At 41.9% G+C, this 18,264-nt stretch overlaps 1 protein-coding gene across 1 annotated transcript in view; it reads left to right on the top strand.

The window, feature by feature from the left end:
* Positions 1–18,264, top strand: part of LOC311045954 (ephrin type-B receptor 3-like) — a gene marked incomplete at its 3' end in the record, with an annotated part of 43,117 nt that overhangs the window by 13,466 nt on the left and 11,387 nt on the right. The window contains exons 3-7 of the mRNA XM_084058026.1: positions 3,976–4,311; positions 8,549–8,673; positions 12,508–12,664; positions 14,434–14,542; positions 15,379–15,431. Of these exons, the coding sequence (XP_083914152.1) occupies positions 3,976–4,311; positions 8,549–8,673; positions 12,508–12,664; positions 14,434–14,542; positions 15,379–15,431 (780 nt within the window). The remainder of the gene's footprint in view (positions 1–3,975; positions 4,312–8,548; positions 8,674–12,507; positions 12,665–14,433; positions 14,543–15,378; positions 15,432–18,264) is intronic.

Here is an 18,264-nt window from a genome sequence, read left to right as displayed (position 1 = left end):
TAACTTAAGTTGCTATATATATCAGTGTTTCTCAAACTTTTTCATGTCAAGGACGCCCAAAATGATATGTAATTGGCCACGGACCCCCATGTCAAAATATTTTGTTCCAGGGACCCCCAGAAGCAAAGATTTGAGTTAAAAATGTCCGCTTTGAAAGAATATATATATTTAAAGTTTGCACACATTTTCACAATTTTTGTGTAAGTGTAAAACAATGTTTTGTTTTTTTTTTTTAGCTCAAATCAAAAAATGCCACAGATGCGTTCCAGGTCTTAATGGGTTAAAGGAGAGAGCAACTCTCTCGCTCCTCTCCCTCAGTTAATAGGATGAAAGGCGAGGCCGCTGATCCTAAACTTTGTTGTCGCCCCCTCAGAGGTGATCGTATTTTTTCTTTTTTTAGTGTCGCCAGGCTCTTTAGTCAAAACTACAGGAGTGTTTATTGAGACGCGGCGGGCGGCGGCCCTGTGGGTGTGCTGATACAAGAAAATGAGATTCCGCTGCCATTCCTCACGCTCCATTATCCCATTCAGTCCGGGAAAGCGTCCGTGTTGTTTTAGATTTTTAGCCATATTTTATTCTTTGGCTGCAATCGAAAAATAGCAGATCTACAAGAAAAATATCAGAACTACAAAAATATCAGAACTACAAAAATAGCAGAACTACAAAAATAGCAGAACTACAAAAATAGCAGAGCTACAAGCTTGTAGTGCGACACTTCGTGCCGCGCTACAAGCTTGTAGTTCTGCTATTTTTCAAACATCCTTCCTGCAGAGGTGTTGCCAATGATACTAATGAAGGCTCTGTTCCATTCATGTCAAACAGAGTCAGGGTGCTGATATTGTGCATGTTGACTCACTGGAAACACTCTGCTACACCAGTGTGCACATCTTTGAATATATATATTTTTAAAGCATTTTTTTTTACTAAAATCTTTGCTTCTGGGGGTCCCTGGAACAACGTATTTTGAGATGGGGGGGGGTCAGCAGCCAAATACATATATTTTTGGGGGTCTTTGACATGAAAATGTTTGAGCACCGCCGATATAGCAACAAAGACGTTTTATTTAGAGTCAGCCTGCAGGTCTTAATGGGTTATCCAAGGTTCCGTGATAGCGGCGAGGCGTTCGCGCGGGGACCGTCGGCGGCGTGTATAACTATTTATGTTGCTATTTATGCGTAGCCGAGTCTTTGTGCAGGGGGACATTTCTTCATAATGGCTGCCTGAAATCGGCTTTATGTTTGCCTTGAAACGGATAAAATCCTATACTCCCCTTGCCGTTTTCTGAATATGATGATTTATTGATTTATATTATCTGTGTTTTCAAAGGATGTTTATTTTGTAGTGGTGGAAAAAGTACTCAAATATTTTACTTAAGTAAAAGTATCAATACTGCAATGTAGAAGTACTCTGTTACAAGTAAAAGTCTGGTGTTCAACATTTACTTAAGTAAAAGTACAAAAGTGTTGGTATCAAAATGTACTGAAAGTACCAAAAGTAAGAGTACTGAAATGTTTGAAAATAGCCGATCTACAAGCTCACGATGCGACGCGTTGTGAGCTTGTAGATCTGCTATTTTCAAATAGCCTAGGTATAAAATAGGACTAAAGTGGTTAATGTATGTTCTATAGTATAATAACATATATCTCAAAAGTAACTAGTCACTAAAGTTTTCAAATAATTGTAGTGGAGTAAAAGTATCATATTTGCCTCTGAGATGTAGTCAGTGGATAAAAGTATTGAAAATGGGAAATGCTCCAGTAAAGTCAAAAATCCTCAAAAGTGTACTGAAGTACAGTACTTAAGTAAATGTACTTAGTTACTTTACACCACTGAAAGTGTTCTATTATAGTTCTTTGTAGGGGGGGTAAAATGCTCTTTTCTAAAAAGCAATAGGATTATTTTATAGTAAAGCCTTTCTTTTGTACATGTGCCAGCCTCTTACAGGAGATTATTAGACCACGCTTCTTCTCCTGCCGTATTGGAAGCAATGAGAATACTGAATGAACTGCTTGGAGGGCAGGGGTGGCAATACCACAATGTAGACATACTGTGTTACTAAGACACAATTTGGCTTGGAGTAAAAGTGCAAAAGTATTGACATACAAATCGATTTTCCATTTAATTTTTTTTTTTTTTAAAGGTCATAACATTGTCAACATTTTTTTGAAAATGCGTAGCATAAAATAGGGCTTAAGTAATTGTAGTGGAGTAAAAATACTATATTTGAGTATTGAAAATACTCATGTAAAGTAAAAGTGTGTGTGTGTGTGTGTGTGTGTGTGTGTGTGTGTGCGTGTGCGTGCGCGTGTGTGCGTGTGTGTACTGCACGGGCACGTGTTGGCCTATCACAATTATTATAATCCCTGATCGCAATCATTTGAGATAACCACAATTATTTTGCATAATCATAATAATCGTCTATCTCATAAGATATATTGAACATGCCAGTCATTTCTTTGTATATACATAGCCGCTGCGCGGTGCTTTGTGTTTGTTGGTCTCTGTAATATATAAAGCCATAATAGGAGATGTTCCCAATGGAGCTATGCCCAAATATGGAGTGTGTTGTCTGACCTCACTTGGGTCTCGTTGGGCGGTTATATAAAGCCATAATAGGAGATGTTCCCAATGGAGCTATGCCCAAATATGGAGTGTGTTGTCTGACCTCACTTGGGTCTCGTTGGGCGGTGGTCGGCGATGACGCTAAGGAACAACATGGCCGACTGTAATGTTGTGAGTTTGTGTTGGCCGCAATTAATTATGCTGCGAGGGGGCAGATGTGTGCTGAGCAGTATGAAGTGGCCTACAGACTGCGCGTAGTAATTCTGCACGTTGTGGCGTGTCTTGTTAGTGACATTGATATGTTGTTTTTGTGTTTAGTCCCACACAGTGGCAGGTTTTTTTGGGGGGTTTTGGGTTTAGAAATGTATATATAGATAGAAGATAGATAGATAGATAGATAGATAGATAGATATAGTGCGTTATTTGTGAAATCTGCCCAGTGCAATCTTTGTTTACGAAGACTAAAAGCCAAACAGAAATGTCATTTTTATTCAATCCCCTTCCCTCATGTGACCCCTGAAACCAACCCCCCCTATTTGAGAACAACCAAACACTCAGGGACAGATTCTGGGGTCTTTACCTGCAGTCCCCCTCAGACCCCCACCTTGCAGCTAGGAATTCTGGGATACATGTGAAAATCTCACAGAACAAAGAAGCGGCCCCTTTCAAGGCTGTTTTCTCAGCCCTCTGTATTCTCTGTAAGACATCACTCTGTATCACTCTCAAAACTGGTGTGTCAAACTGCAGAACCAATATGTCAATTTGATTCCCTGCTTTCATATGAGATGAAAAAAACAAAAATGCAAAAATGCTAGATGACTCGGCTCTATTCCAAATCAGTCACACACTGTATGTTTCAATGTTCAATGCCAAATACACAACTAATCGCAATAGGCGCTATGCACAGCAGCCATATTGGAAATAAATTGGGCCTCTTCCTTACTTCCTTCACAGGTTTTACTAATGATACTAATTAAGGCTCTGTTCCATTTAATGTAGCACAGTGGACCCCCATAACTCTGAGAGTGTACAAATGGAACCAAACGGACCCGTAAGGGTCCGTTTGGTTCCATTTGTACACTCTCAGAGTTACACACCCGTAAGGGGCCATTTGAAACCCCCCTCAAGGAACCGTGAGGGTCCCTGGACCACACTTTGAGACCCACTGGTGTAGCAGAGTGTTTCCAGTGAGCCGACATGCAACAACATCAGCGCCCTGACTCTGTTCGACCAGAAAGGAACAGAGCCTTCATTAGCATCATTGGTAACACCTGTGCAGGAAGTAGTATGGAAGAGGCCCAATTTCTTTCCAATATGGCCGCTGTGCATAGCGCCTGTTATTCGCGCGACAAATAACCGTCGACTAAAAAAAGTCCTTGTCGTAACAGTTTGCGTTGCGTTTTCCTTTCCCAGCCGTGCCCCTGGCCCCCCAGAGCGTCATCTCCAACGTCAACGAGACCTCGCTGTCCCTGGAGTGGGAGGAGCCCGGGGACACGGGCGGGCGCAGCGACCTGGTCTACAACGTGGTGTGCAAGAAGTGCGCGCGGGACCGCGGCCCGTGCACGCGCTGCGACGACAACGTGGACATCGCGCCGCGCCGCCTGGGCCTGCGGCAGAAGAAGGTGGTGGTCCGCAACCTGCTGGCGCACACCCGCTACAGCTTCGAGGTGCAGGCCGTCAACGGAGTGTCCGGAAAGAGCCCCACCGCCCCCAGCTACTCCACCGTCAACATCACCACCAACCAAGCCGGTCAGTTCAATGGCATATAAAAACACTGGTTCTCAACCTGTTTTTTGTTTTTTTTTACCCGCAGGGGAGGTTCACGCACGCACGCACGCACGCACGCACGCACGCACGCACGCACGCACGCACGCACGGACACACACACACGCACACAGACACACACACGCACACACGTCTTATACTGTTGGCCACTGAGCAGCTCCAGTTGGGGATTCAGTGCCTTGCTCAAGGGCACTTCAGCCGTCATAGGCGTTTTTGCCTATGTCAGGAGGAGGGGGGGCAAAGATTTGAGTTAAACATGTTCGCTAGAAAAAAAAATTCAATGATTTGCACAAATTTTCACGATATCTCAAAAATAGCAGATCTACAAGCTCATAGCGCGGCACTCGGTGCCGCGCTATGAGCTCGTATATCTGCTACTTTTGAATAGCCCAAAGTGTAAAATAATGCTTTTTAGCTCAAATCAAAAAATGACACAGATGCTTCGACACTATGGAAATAATACGAGTCAGAGAATCCTTTATTCCAGAGAGTTGAAGGAGCTGAGTCGAGCCTAAACTGCCGGTAATCTGGCAGTTATATCTGTAAATAGCAGGTGCGCTGGGCTCACAGATCAACAACACATTGTCAACAGACAACAATATAAATCCACTGTCACCAGTACTATGGCTAATACGGTGCAAATACATCATCCTATAAACACGTGAACACTATAGTGAACGCTGAATAAAAACGGTACGCCCTTCTGGCAAAGTAGCCTACTGAAGCCAATGAAACAATGAAACTACAAATGAAACAAGTAAGCAAAACAAACAGTGTAACAAATAATGTAACATTCCGTGTATAAGTGTCACAGCTTGCTTGCGTGTTGTATCCGACCTTCACGTACATGTCAGGGTGACAGATAGACAGTCCTTATCCCAGACTATTTCACCTTTCAAAACCACGCCCTCAGAGACAGCTGGTTTATCTCCCTAACAAAAGGAGTAACACCTCAGGCCACTCAGATCAAAGGCAAGTTTTCAGGGCATCGTGTCGCAATGGTGTGGGCTTGGAGGGAATGGAATATCATAGTCAAATAACGTCTCCCGTACAATCTTTAAATGATAAATTTAGTATTTGACAGTCCAATATTTCCTTAACAGCCCCAGTTTGACTTGCATTAGTCCACGGATCCCCGGATTTGGTAAATGGTGCCTTAATGTGGCGTCTTTATCCAAAGCGCTTTCCCAGTCACACAAACACACATTCACACACCGACGAAGGAGGAGAAACCAAGGCACCAACCTGCTCATCGGGAGAAGTTAGGGGTTCAGTGTCTTGCTCAAGGACACTTCAACACTAACCCTGGGCGGAGCCGGGCATCGAACCAGGAACCTTCCGTTTTCTAGTTCCATTTGAACTCACTTTGAGTTACAGACCTGTTACTGGTCTATATTTGGACCCTTGGTGGTCCCCGAACTCGACGTTGAGAACCGGCATCGTAAAAAAACACCAAGTCGATATCATTTGAGCCATCCCAACAAAGCAGAGCTGATCGGTAGCACTGCGTCAATCAATAACACTTAACGTCCAGCCATCGAACGGGACGCTTGGTAAATCTTTCTTTTCCCCAGTCAATGTCACTCTCAGTGGCAGCTTTTACTGTCCTAACTATTACTACGGTCTGTAAACATCAACCGAGCACAGTCATTAAGAGGCCCGCAATATGCGATACCTCTCAGTTTCAAGAGTTTATTGTTCAAAGTGAGCGAATTTATGGTGTACATCCCCCGCCATCAGCACTCAGCGCACGTTATCTTATAACGTTCTAATCTTTCTTAACGCATTAAGACCTGAGGCCGAATCTTACTTATGTCTTCTAAATCCTAACAGTTTTCTGGAAAAAATGTATGTTTCTATATCAGTGGTTCTCAAACCTTTAAAAGAATATAAATATATTAATTTGCACACTTTTTCTCGATTTTTCAAAAATAGCAGATCTACAAGCTCATAGCGCGGCACTCGGTGCTGCGCTATGAGCTTGTAGATCTGTTATTTTTGAATAGTCAAAGTGTAAAATAATGCTTTTTTTTTTTAGCTCAAATCAAAAAATGACACAGATGCGTTCCAGGTCTTAATGGGTTAATGAATGTCACCTCGTCAGCGTCAACCACTTAATATCTCTCACTCTCGCCGTCCACGCTGGTCAGCACCTTTTTCAAAGACACTCGTTTCATTCGCTGTTAGCCCCACCACTACTATGTCTGCCTGAATGGGTGTTTATTGGCCCTTGGCAATGATTGGCAATTAAGATGATTTGGAGACAACACAGCTCCGGAGATGCTGGAAAAGGTCAAACTTTTGCAAGGTTGTTGTAAACGTGGGAGGTTGGAGTTTGGTTGAAGAATTTCAAAAAATCCGTTGCGGAGTGGTTATTTGTACGCCGTTGGCGCTGAAGCGGCCAGCCGTCTTAATTGTTTTTAGTTGTTTTTTTAATTGAAAAAAAAATTTGTAAACAAATTTTGTAAATCCCTGGCTGAAAATATTTTCAGATAGGGGTCCGCAGCATATTATGAATTTTGGGGGTCTGCACTAGCAGATAAGAAAAAACAGGCTACCATTCATTTTCAATGGAAGCCAGCCACATGAACATATAAGCTGACGCCCGAAAAAGGTACAAAGCTGCAAGATAATGTCGAGCTGGTTTCAACTTCACACTAGCAGCTACAAAGCTACAAAACGAGCAATCGTTTACCTTCTGTTACGATGAGATGAAGAATAGGACCCAGATGCAGACGAACCGTGGAACTCGAAAGTTTATTAACAAAAGACTAGCCCAACTTCAGGGCAGGCAAAACTAGATACAGGCAGAAGAACAGGGCTAAACAGACTGAAGGCCTAAAGCCACAAAACAAAAGACTAGCCCAACTTCAGGGCAGGCAAAAACTAGACACGGGCAGAAGAACAGGGCTAAACAGATTGAAGGCCTAAAGCCACACAGACTCACAGTAACATTGAATGACGAACTAACAAAGAGCTAGACACACAGGGGAGTATATATAGACACAAGGATAACAGGACACAGGTGAACACAACTGACAATCAACACTGGGATAGGCTGGGAGACTAAGAGGACACAGGTGGAAACACAGACAATCACAAGACTGGTAAGACAAGGCAGGTACAGAACTACAGAGGCAGACAGGAAGGCACAGAACATACTAGAAAATAAGATACAGGCAAAAGGCAGCAACAGAAATACAATAGGAACGATACAGTCCTAATAAGTCCTAATAAGGGCAAAATAAGGGCAAAATAGAGTCAAAGTCCGAGGCCTGAGGAGCGGACCGTGACACCTTCTCTCTCCAAACAAGTCCTGTTTGTAATGGGCAGGAAAAACTAATTACTTCCACCAGCCAGTCTTTTTTTTTTTTAAGCCAAGCCTTTATATTTTCCTTTATATGTTGCTCGCTCGCGGTACGCACGTTTACGTGACGTCAACGAGCGTGTTGCTGAACTCTTCAACCGCAACTCGGGGACGTGCAGACATGCTGGGTGGCTTTGTAGTCTTAAGTATCTTTTGTAGCTTGCCAGTGTGTCCTGTTTTGTGTGATATTAATCTATTTTAGGGGGCTGTCACGGCCTAGGAATGTATCATTCAGTATTGTTTTATTCAAAGTACGCAGTGCATCAAACTTTTCACTTTGTCATCTCTAGGACTTGAATCACCCGCTAATGCCCTTTGAAAAAACAACAAAGCGACCCGCCATTTGTTTCGAAACCTTTTTGACGTGATATTTCTGGAATGACACGCTTGCCATTTATTAACCCATTCAGTCCGGGAGCGCAGCTGTGTCATTTTGAAGATTTCTTTGGGCTATTAAAAAATAGCAGATATACAAGCTCATAGCGCGGCACCGAGTGCCGCGCTATGAGCTTGTAGATCTGCTATTTTTTTTAAATCGTGAAAATGTGCGCAAATCTTTTGAATATATATATATATATATTTAAAGCGAACATTTGTAACTCAAATCTTTGCATCTGGGGATCTCTGGAACAACATATTTTGAGATATATTGTTTTTTTAAATATTTTAATATTTTTAATATTTTTAATATTTTTAATGTTTTTAATATTTTTAATATTTTTAATATTTTTATATTTTTTTGTAAAAAAAAAAAAAAAGAATTTAGAAAACATTTGTAGAATCGGCGCTCAGGTGTTAATGGGTTAAACCAGCCATGTGTTTTTCCATCCCCAGCGCCGTCGGCGGTGCCCACCGTTCATCTGATGAGGTCCACCGCAGACACGCTCAGTCTGTCATGGCTGCCCCCGGAGAAGCCCAACGGGGTCATCCTCGACTACGAGATCAAATACTACGAGAGGGTGAGAGAGAGAGATGGCACCGGCCTGCCAGCAGTTATTTATCGTTGCTGTTCGGCCGGCCGGAAACCTTGTATCATTCTCCATACTGTGTTTGAACTTTGTAGGTTTATTCCTGAAATGAAGGGCCTAATTTCTCATACGATAGTGTCGTGCGCTGCAAAAAAAATATCTTTAAGCTCACGACAGCAATATGAATATTGTCGTTGTCGGGGAGAAACCATATTTCAACTGAATTAATGTTCTACTTTGTCGTACAAGAGTGTCATGCAAAAAGAAGCAAAATTAGCATACCGTTGCTGACCAGCTAACTCTGTTTTTCCGCTTTTGCATTTTTTTTCCATAAATCAGGGCCATTGAACACCCTTTACGTCTGTATGTTGATTAAAATATTATTGAACCAATGAAAAGTATTAAAAAGCGCTTCTGACAAAAGCAGCTAACTCCATTGGAGCCTCAAACTTTCTGCAAAACCAGCTAACTCCAGCAAAGGCGGGTGGAGTTAGCTGGTTTTGCTGACTCCAGGCTCCACCCCCTTTTGACCTCCAACCTCATTGTGAGCTTGGAGGTCCATTCGGCTGTTCTAATCAATGATGAACAAAACCTCCTAACTCCACTTTTTCTTTTGTTTTAGTCATTTCCTGAAAAATGTACATTTTGGAGTTAGCTGGTTGCTGCCGGACAGCAGAGATATCGTTGCTGTCGGGAAGAAACCTCTTATCTCCTTTATTCTAACCTTTTGTGTTTTTTCATACAATGAATGCCCTACTTGACCATACAAAAGCATCGAAAGTAGCAGATCTACAAGCCCGAAACACGGCGCGAAGCGACGAGTTTGGAGCTTGTAGATCTGCTACTTTTGCTACTTTTGAATTTGAATCCTCAAACAGTTTTGGTCATAATGAGGTTTCTATACCCGACAGAGACGATATGCATTAGGGCCACGGAAACCCCATAACTCCGAGAGTGTACGTACGGGTCCATTTGGTTCCGCTTGTTACACTCTCAGAGTTACAAACCATGTAAGGGTCCATTTGGTCATCCTAACTATCAGTCATTTAGCTGGGGACCCTCAGGTATCCTTGAGGGGGGTTCCATGGGGGTCCCCAGCTAGACCCCACTTTGAGAACCACTGGATTAACCCATTAAGACCTGAGGCGAGTCTTAATCTCTTTTTTCTAAATCCTAACAGTTTTTTGAAAAAAAAAAAATCAAAAACTTTTTTTCCCAAGATTTTTCAAAAATAGCAGATATACAAGCTCATAGCGCGGCACTCGGTGCCGCGCTATGAGCTTGTATATCTGCTATTTTTGAATGGCCAAACAAATCTAAAGTGACACAGATGCGTTCCAGGTCTTAATGGGGTTAATGAACTGAAGTAGGCCTAATCATTAGCTAATTAGTTAATATCTAAACGCTCCCACCTGTCAAGCTATTTCTTAGTGAATTGTCCTTTTACATGTTTCATGTTGCATGGCGTTTGTGTTTTCTCTCTGACACATCAGAAGGAACTTGCAACAGGCATTACATCTCTAGTTACATAAACAGAAACGTGTCAGGAAGAGAGCAAACAGTGAGACCAGATGAACGGATTAAGCCGGATTTACACGTAGTTGCACTCTGGTGTCTCGCACCGAAAACAGAGCGCGTAGATTGGCGATTATCGGTGTGCAGCGCCACATGGAACAAAGTATCAAGTAAGCTGTTATGATGATTTGAAATCCATCAGCTGCGACACTTTGTTTAATGACAAATAAAGATTTAGCCTAAAATTAGAGACGTACTGTATTAATTGGGATCCCCGTACTCGTTTAGCATTCATTTTTGACCCGTGATCTCGGCATCAAAGTCCTCTCATGATGTCCCCAGATAGGCAAGAAAAAACAAAAACAAACGTTTCTCTGCGATGGAATAAACTCGAGCTGAAAATATCATAGAAACACAACCTCGTATAATGTATGTGCTCAAAGTGTTTGTGTTTGTATTAGTCGCTCGGATGGCGCAGGGGTAAAGGATCTGCCCAACGCGGTGGAGTCGAGGGGTTCGAATCCATCGCCCTGCGTCCGGCTTTGTCGAGTGTCTATGTATACGAACACAAGTGGCCCGTGTTCAGGGGAGGGAAGCCAGACGTGGCGGGTGCGGTGTTGATTTTGACAGCACATTTTGATTTAGTTTTAGTCATAGGCTTTTGAATAAAATTGTGTTTTTTTTACTGTCTAGTTTTAGTCGACTAAATGTCATAAGATTATAGCCGACTAAATCCACAGTTCATTTGGTTAAAGGACAACTTTATTTTTTTACAACCAAGGTTTATGTTTTAGATTGTAATTAAAGTAAATAAAATATGAGTGTTAAAATTTTTAAATGTACTGCTTTCTATAGTTTTAGCAATTTTCGCGATCTTTTTTACAGTGGGCGGGGGCATTCTGTCCGCAATAACCTTTAATTTTACACAATAACCCGGTGTTTTCTTTATTATTATGTACAGTAGCTCTTCTAACTCCCAATAACTCACATCTGGCCAGCAAAGACCACAGGATCTTTTTTATTGTGTAAAAAAAGCATATTTAGCCACCGGACAGAATGCCCCCGCCCACTGTAAAAAATATCGCAAAAATTGCCAAAACTGTAGAAAGCAGTACATGAAAAAAAAATAACACTCATCTTTTATTTACTTTAATTACAAGCTAAAATATAAACCTTGGTTGTAAAAAACTAAAGTTGTCCTTTAACTAAAAATGCTTTTGGCGGTGCCTCGATGCCGTCGTAATGGCTGATTTTACACTTGGCTGCACTCTGAAAATAGCCGATCTACAAGATCTGCTATTTTCAATGCGCAACACCTGAACGCAACCAAACATAAAACGACTTGTCTTTTCGTTGTACTGGATCTCTTGTCCACTAGTTCCTCACTAACATTTTAGTCTAGTTTTTATTTGTTTGTCAGTATATTTAGTCATAGTTTTAGTCATCATAGCTTCGTTTTTATTTTGTTTTTTTTAGTTTTCGTCAGTGAAAAAAGGTAGTTGACCAACATTTTTCGTCATAGTTTTAGTCGACGAAATCAACACTACCACAAATATTGAGTTTTTGGGGAGAAACGTTTTTTTAATGCCCCGTCACTAATACTGCACCAGAGATGTTCCTTTTTACTGAGGCCAAGTTTAAAATCAGAATTGAATACATCAAATATCAATACGAGGCAACTGAAAAACAAGGCAGTGGTAATAGTGGATGGAGAGAGGGGATTTATGCACAACCAAACAACAGCAACCAATGGGCAAAGGAAAAGGGACGTGACCACGGGCAGGACTCACAAAGGGTCAATGGGCTCTATGCATAGCCGCCATATTGGAGAGAAATTCACAGGTGTTACCAATGATACTAATGAAGGCTCTGTTCCATTCTGGTCAAACAGAGTCAGGGTGCTGATAGTGTGCATGTTGGCTCACTGGAAACACTCTGCTACACCAGTGGGTCTCAAAGTGTGGTCCAGGGACCCTCATGGTTCCTTGAAGGGGTTCCAAAAGGCCCCTTACGGTGTGTAACTCTGAGAGCGTACAAATGGAACCAAATGGACCCGTAAGGGTCCATTTGGTTCCATTTGTACGCTCTCAGAGTTATGGGGGTCCTTGAAATCAAAAAGTTTGAGAACCATTGTGCTTCAATAAATGTAACAGAGCCTTCATTAGAAACATTGGTAACACCTGTGAAGGAAGTAAGGAAGAGGCCCAATTTATTTCCAATATGGCTGCTGTGAATAGAGCCTATTGGCATAACGACTAAACTGGAGAGAAAAAGAGGAAAAAAAAGGTTTTGTCTTTTGTGTTCCCGCAGGGCCAGGCCATGTCCCACACCGTCACCTCCCAGTACAGCTCTGGCCAGGTGGAGGGTCTGAGGGCGGCCACCCCCTACGTGGTCCAGGTGCGAGCTCGCACCGTGGCCGGGTACGGACGCTACAGCAGCCCCATGGACTTCACCACCAGCCTGCATAGTAAGGCTATGGCTCATCTCTACTCCTATACTCGAAAGCCTCCTTCTGTACAGCAGTGTTTCCCCAAAGAGTGGTGACCCAGTTTTTGGGTCACGGATCCATTTTTTACGGGTTGTGAGTAAATAGCTCCCTTTTTTAACCCATTAAGACCGGGAACGCGTCTGTGTGTCATTTTTTGTTTGGCTATTCAAAAATAGCAGATCTACAAGCTCATAGCGCGGCACCAAGTGCCGCGCTATGAGCTTGTAAAATCTTGGATTATATCCTTTTTTACATTTGTAAAATATTTAGTTCCAGGAACCCCCAGAAGCAAAGATTTGAGTTACAAATCTCCGCCAAAAGAGAAGAAAACAATTCAAATATTTGCACAACTTTTCATGATTTTTCAAAAATAGCAGATCTACAAGCTCATAGCGCGGCACTCGGTGCCGCGCTATGAGCTTGTATATTTGCTATTGTTGAATAGCCCAACGAAATCTAAAAATGACACACAGATGCGTTCCCGGTCTTAAAGAGTTAAGTTTCCTATATTTATATATTAATATATATATATGGCATATTACAGCATTTTATATATACCTTTTATAAAATATTCAAAGCATTTTTGAAAAGGTTATTAATTCACAATGTAATTGTGTCTCTTTTGGGCCTCGAGCTGAACAAGTTTGGGAACCAATGTTTTAGAGTCTGTTGTCAATTATCTGGGTAGTTACATTTTCCCACACAGATGTTGAACATAGCTCTCGTGGCTGCTTTCACAATTCAATTTGTAAAAAAAAAAAAAAAAGGAAAAAGAGGGAGCATTAGGTCTACTACTTACATCCTCTATGCTTCTTCGTACGACAATTAGCGAAAATAGAAGATATACAAGCGAGCTATTTTTGTTATTTTGTAATTTGTAAAAAGAATACATATATATATTGCCGCCAGAGTTATTGTAATTAAAAGTAAATGTTTGTATTACATTGTGATATCATCAAACATAAATATCAAACACATTTAACTTTAAGTCTGATTGAAACGGCGATAAAACTTGTCCTCATTTTCCCTCCCACCCCCCCCCCCCCCCCCCCGGCAAATCAAATCAAACCCTGGCTGCTTTGATGGTTGGATATGAAGCATGCAAAATACAAGCATGCATCTTTAACAATGTTTTCCTTTCTACATGACGACGGATATGCAGGGGTTGCCAGATCCGCTTATCATAATTTCCCCGCAAGATTTTATTTGAAAATAGACGATCTACAAGCTCACAACGCGTCGCATCGCGACGCGTTGTGAGCTTGTAGATCGGCTATTTTCAAATAGCTGATGTATATGTTAACTCAATTCCTGCCAATCACGCATAAATGCGATCTATTAAATAGCGCACTTGGCCGCCAAGATCGCATAAATGCGTTCTATTGAAAAATTAAAAAAAATGAAAAAAAATTGGGGGAAAAAAAGTTTTGTTTTTTTTTTCAATTTGACCCAAAGACCAACGAGATATGATTTGTCGAAGATTTAGACTCCCATCCACTTCCTTGTTAACTCAAAACTTAAAAATTCTGTATCTCGGCTCCTGAGTACTTTTTTAATTTCAATGAAAAATCTCTGGCAGAAAACAGCAAAAAATCTGAAATAATTCTGGCAGTCATTCAGTTGGTGGGTTTTCCTAGGCCTGGTTGCTTGTTTCTCTCACAGAATCTGGCAACACTGCGGATACGTTAGTTTTCCTGCTGTCTGTGACGTCAATAAATGTGTGTGTGTCTGCTGCGTCTTTATTCCAGGTGACCCTCAGAGATCGGTCCAGGATCAGCTGCCTCTCATCGTGGGTTCGGCGTCGGCGGGTCTGGTGGTCATCGTGGCCTTGGTGGTCATAGCCGTCATCTGCCTCAAGTGAGCCTCTCGTTTTATTAACCCATTAAGGCCTGAGGTTCCGATTCTACCAAACGTCTTCTAAATCCCAACAGTTTAACAAAAAAAAACCTATGTTGCTATATCAGTGGTTCTCAAACTTTCTCATGTCAAGGACCCCCAAAATGATATGTAAATTGGCCGCGGACCCCCATCTCAAAATATTTTGTTCCAGGGACCCCCCAGAAGGAAAGATTTGAGTTACAAATGTTCGCTTTAAAAAATACATATTCAAAGATTTGCAAAAGAAATCTTGATTTTTCAAAAATAGCAGATATACAAGCTCATAGCGCGGCACTCGGTGCCGCGCTATGAGCTTGTATATCTGCTATTTTTGAATAGCCAAAGTGTAAAATAATGCTTTTTAGCCAAAATGACACAGATGCGTTCCAGGTCTTAATGGGTCAACTCGCACCTTGGAGGAAATGTTTCGCTCACTCTCAACAAAATGACGGCCTCGTTCACTTGTTTCCTTGTTGCGTCGTGGTAGAGCTCATCCACTGAAACCCTAGATACTTTGTTGTGTGTCTAATACAATCGTAACAATCTACAAGCTGACAACGCGTTGCATTGCGATATCTCGGCTCTTTTTGCCGAACGTTCGCCCGTTTTTGTCAAATGTTCGCCTCTCGAGACATGGCCCAGAATTTGGAACGGCCAGCAATCAGCAGCAGTAATAGTAGTATTGCTGGAACACATTATAATATAATTGTACGGCCTTCTGTTGTCAGTTAACTTGGATATTATTGAAGTCAAGGGCACCGTTTGAAGACTATTAACTGTGAACGTGATTTGGTTTTGTGTGTTTTTTTTTTTAGGAAACAACGCACCGGCTCGGAACTGGAGTACACAGAGAAATTGCAGCAATACAGTAAGAGTGTGTGTGTGTGTGTGTGTGTGTGTGTGTGTGTGTGTGTGTGTGTGTGTGTGTGTGTGTGTGTGTGTGTGTGTGTGTGTGTGTGTGTGTGTGTGTGTGTGTGTGTGTGTGTGTGTGTGTGCGTGCGTGTGCGTGTGTGTGTGTGTATTGCCGTATAAAAATATTGCCGTCTTAAATGTTGATAAAACTATTGTAATATGAACGTGCGTGTGTGTGTGTGTGTGTGTGTGTGTGTGTGTGTGTGTGTGCGCCTGTGTGTGACAGATTTTCAAATAAATATTAGAGTATCATAAACCTAAGCCCAGTCCATGTCTATGTTTTGGGAATCCGTTGTCGAAAGAATGTCAACGAACCATTGAACCAGTGAACCACACCTATATCTAGTGGCACTTGAGTCTTTTTATGCTACTCTAGGCATATGCTGTGATTTCCCCTCTTTTGTACTGTGTACAGTAGCTTTATTATAAAAACAAACGTGATTCATTGTACAGCACTTTGGTCAACTTCCGTTGTTGTCAGTGATGTAAAGTAACTAAGTACATTTACTCAAGTACTGTACTTAAGTACAATTTTGAGGTATACTTTTATTTTACTGGAGTATTTCCAATTGTCTATACTTTTACCTCTACTCCACTACATCTCAGAGGCAAATATATTGTTCACAACTTGTAGATCGGCTATTTTCAAACATTTTTGTACTTTTGCTTTTGGTACTTTAAGTACATTTTTGATGCCAATGCTTTTGTACTTTTACTCAAGTACATTTTTAATTCTGGACTTTTACTCGTAACAGAGTATTTCTATATTGCAGTATTGGTACTTTTACTTAAGTAAAGAATTTGAGTCCTTTTTCCACCACTGGTTGTTTGAATGTGCTCTACAAAGAACTCGACTCGACTGTGTGCGCTCGCCACCGCCTACCCGCTTTCAAAAAGATCGCGCCGCCTGCTGCTATCGCCACCTGTGCGCTGTTCTGTTCTGTGGATACTTCTCTGTTTGTTTTGTGCTGTGATTATGGTGCGGGAATGACATTGTTGACAATCAAAGAGACGTGAACCAAAAAATCCAAAAGAAGTTAACGAGCCTAAAAGTTGTACCCTACGCCTTCAGAACCGTGTCCCAACAGTGTTGACGACTTCTCCAAACTTTTGTTGAAAGTCTCTCAAACAATGAAAATACAGCTAAAGTTTTGGGTTTGACTTAATAACCCCCCATGGGGTTGGTGCCAGGCATATGCTGAGTGACTTGCCGAAGGGGGCGCATGACGCAACTCTGTGCCAAGCTGCTCGACTCTGTAACCAAAGCTCAAGTCAGCAAATTTATACACCAGAGTAGCTGTCGGTTTTTACACCCACGTTGTGCTTTCACTGCTTAACTTCTTTAACCCTTTAAGACCGGGAACGCATCTGTGTGTCATTTTTAGATTTTTTTTTAGGCTATTCAAAAATGGCAGATCTACAAGCTTGTGGCGCGGCACCAAGTGTTATTAGTGAATATATTCAAATTCATTGCGGAAGAAAATCACGATTTGCGAAAATAGCCGATCTACAAGCTCATAGCGCGGCACTCGGTGCCGCGCTATGAGCTTGTAGATCTGCTATTTTTGAATAGGCCAAAGAAATCTAAGAATGACACACAGATGCGTTCCCGGTCTAAATGGGCTAAACCATTTAGACCTGGGCGCAGTGGTAAAGTTAGCTGCCCACCACCGCAGGGTCCAAGGGTTCAAATCCACCGCGGTGCAAGCGGCTTTGTCGAGCTTCTATGCGAACACAATTCACAGGGAGAGGGAAGCCGGGGGGGAGTTCAAGTGGTTCAAGTGGTTCAAGTGGGTTCAACGCTATACGTGTAGATGACCGTATTCCCATGGGCTACACTAAATATCTTCACCGGAAAATAGCTGAACTACATAGTAGATCCCCACCCCCACCACATTTTTTTTTACACTTTAGCTATTCAAAAATATCAGATATGCTAGTGCCACGCTACAAGCTTGTATATCTGATATTTTTGAAAAATATGTGCAAATCTTTGAATATATTGTTTTTAAGCGATTTTTTTTTACTCAAATCTTTGCTTCTGGGGGGTCCCTGGAACAACATATTTTGAGATGGGGGGGGGGGTCCGCGGTCAAATAGGGATGTCAGGGGGCAAGTGGTTAAGTTAGTCAGGTTGAAAATCTACCTATCTATGAACATGTGAATATGCTGTGTGTTTTCTATACGTGCACAAACCTATCTGTGTGTGTGCACGAGACCATGTGTGTGTGTGTGTGTGTGTGTGTGTGTGTGTGTGTGTGTGTGTGTGTGTGTGTGTGTGTGTGTGTGTGTGTGTGTGTGTGTTAGTGTGTGAATATGTTAGAAAGCCACCTGATTCATTGAATTAGTCTAATCAGCTGACCGAGGCAGGAAACGGCATCTGCTGGATGGAACTCATGGTCGAGTCAAATTAATAGATTACGTGGAAAACAACAAGCCTTCAAATCCGTTCCCACGGAAAGCACTCACATCCTCCTCAAGTCATGTTGAAGTTTGTCTCACTGATAAGTAACTAAGTACATTTACTCAAGTACTGTACTTAATCCATTAAGACCTGAGGCGGATTAAAAAATGTTCAAATATTTGCACAAATATTCAAGATTTTTCAAAAACAGCAGATCTACAAGCTCATTGCGCGCCACGAAGTGACCCACTATGAGCTTGTATATCTGCTATTTTTGAACAGGCAAAGTATGAAATAATGGTTAAAGCTTTCCCGGATTTTTGAGGTACATTTACTTTGTATTTCCATTTTTGGGGCGGTGTAACCGCCCCCTATAAGTGAGGTT

This window comes from Gymnoscopelus microlampas (assembly GCF_963454915.1).
Source record: "Gymnoscopelus microlampas genome assembly, chromosome: 5".
Taxonomy (NCBI): Eukaryota; Metazoa; Chordata; class Actinopteri; order Myctophiformes; family Myctophidae; genus Gymnoscopelus; species Gymnoscopelus microlampas.
Note: the sequence above shows the minus strand (reverse complement) of the source record. Positions and strands in the feature narration are given on the sequence as shown.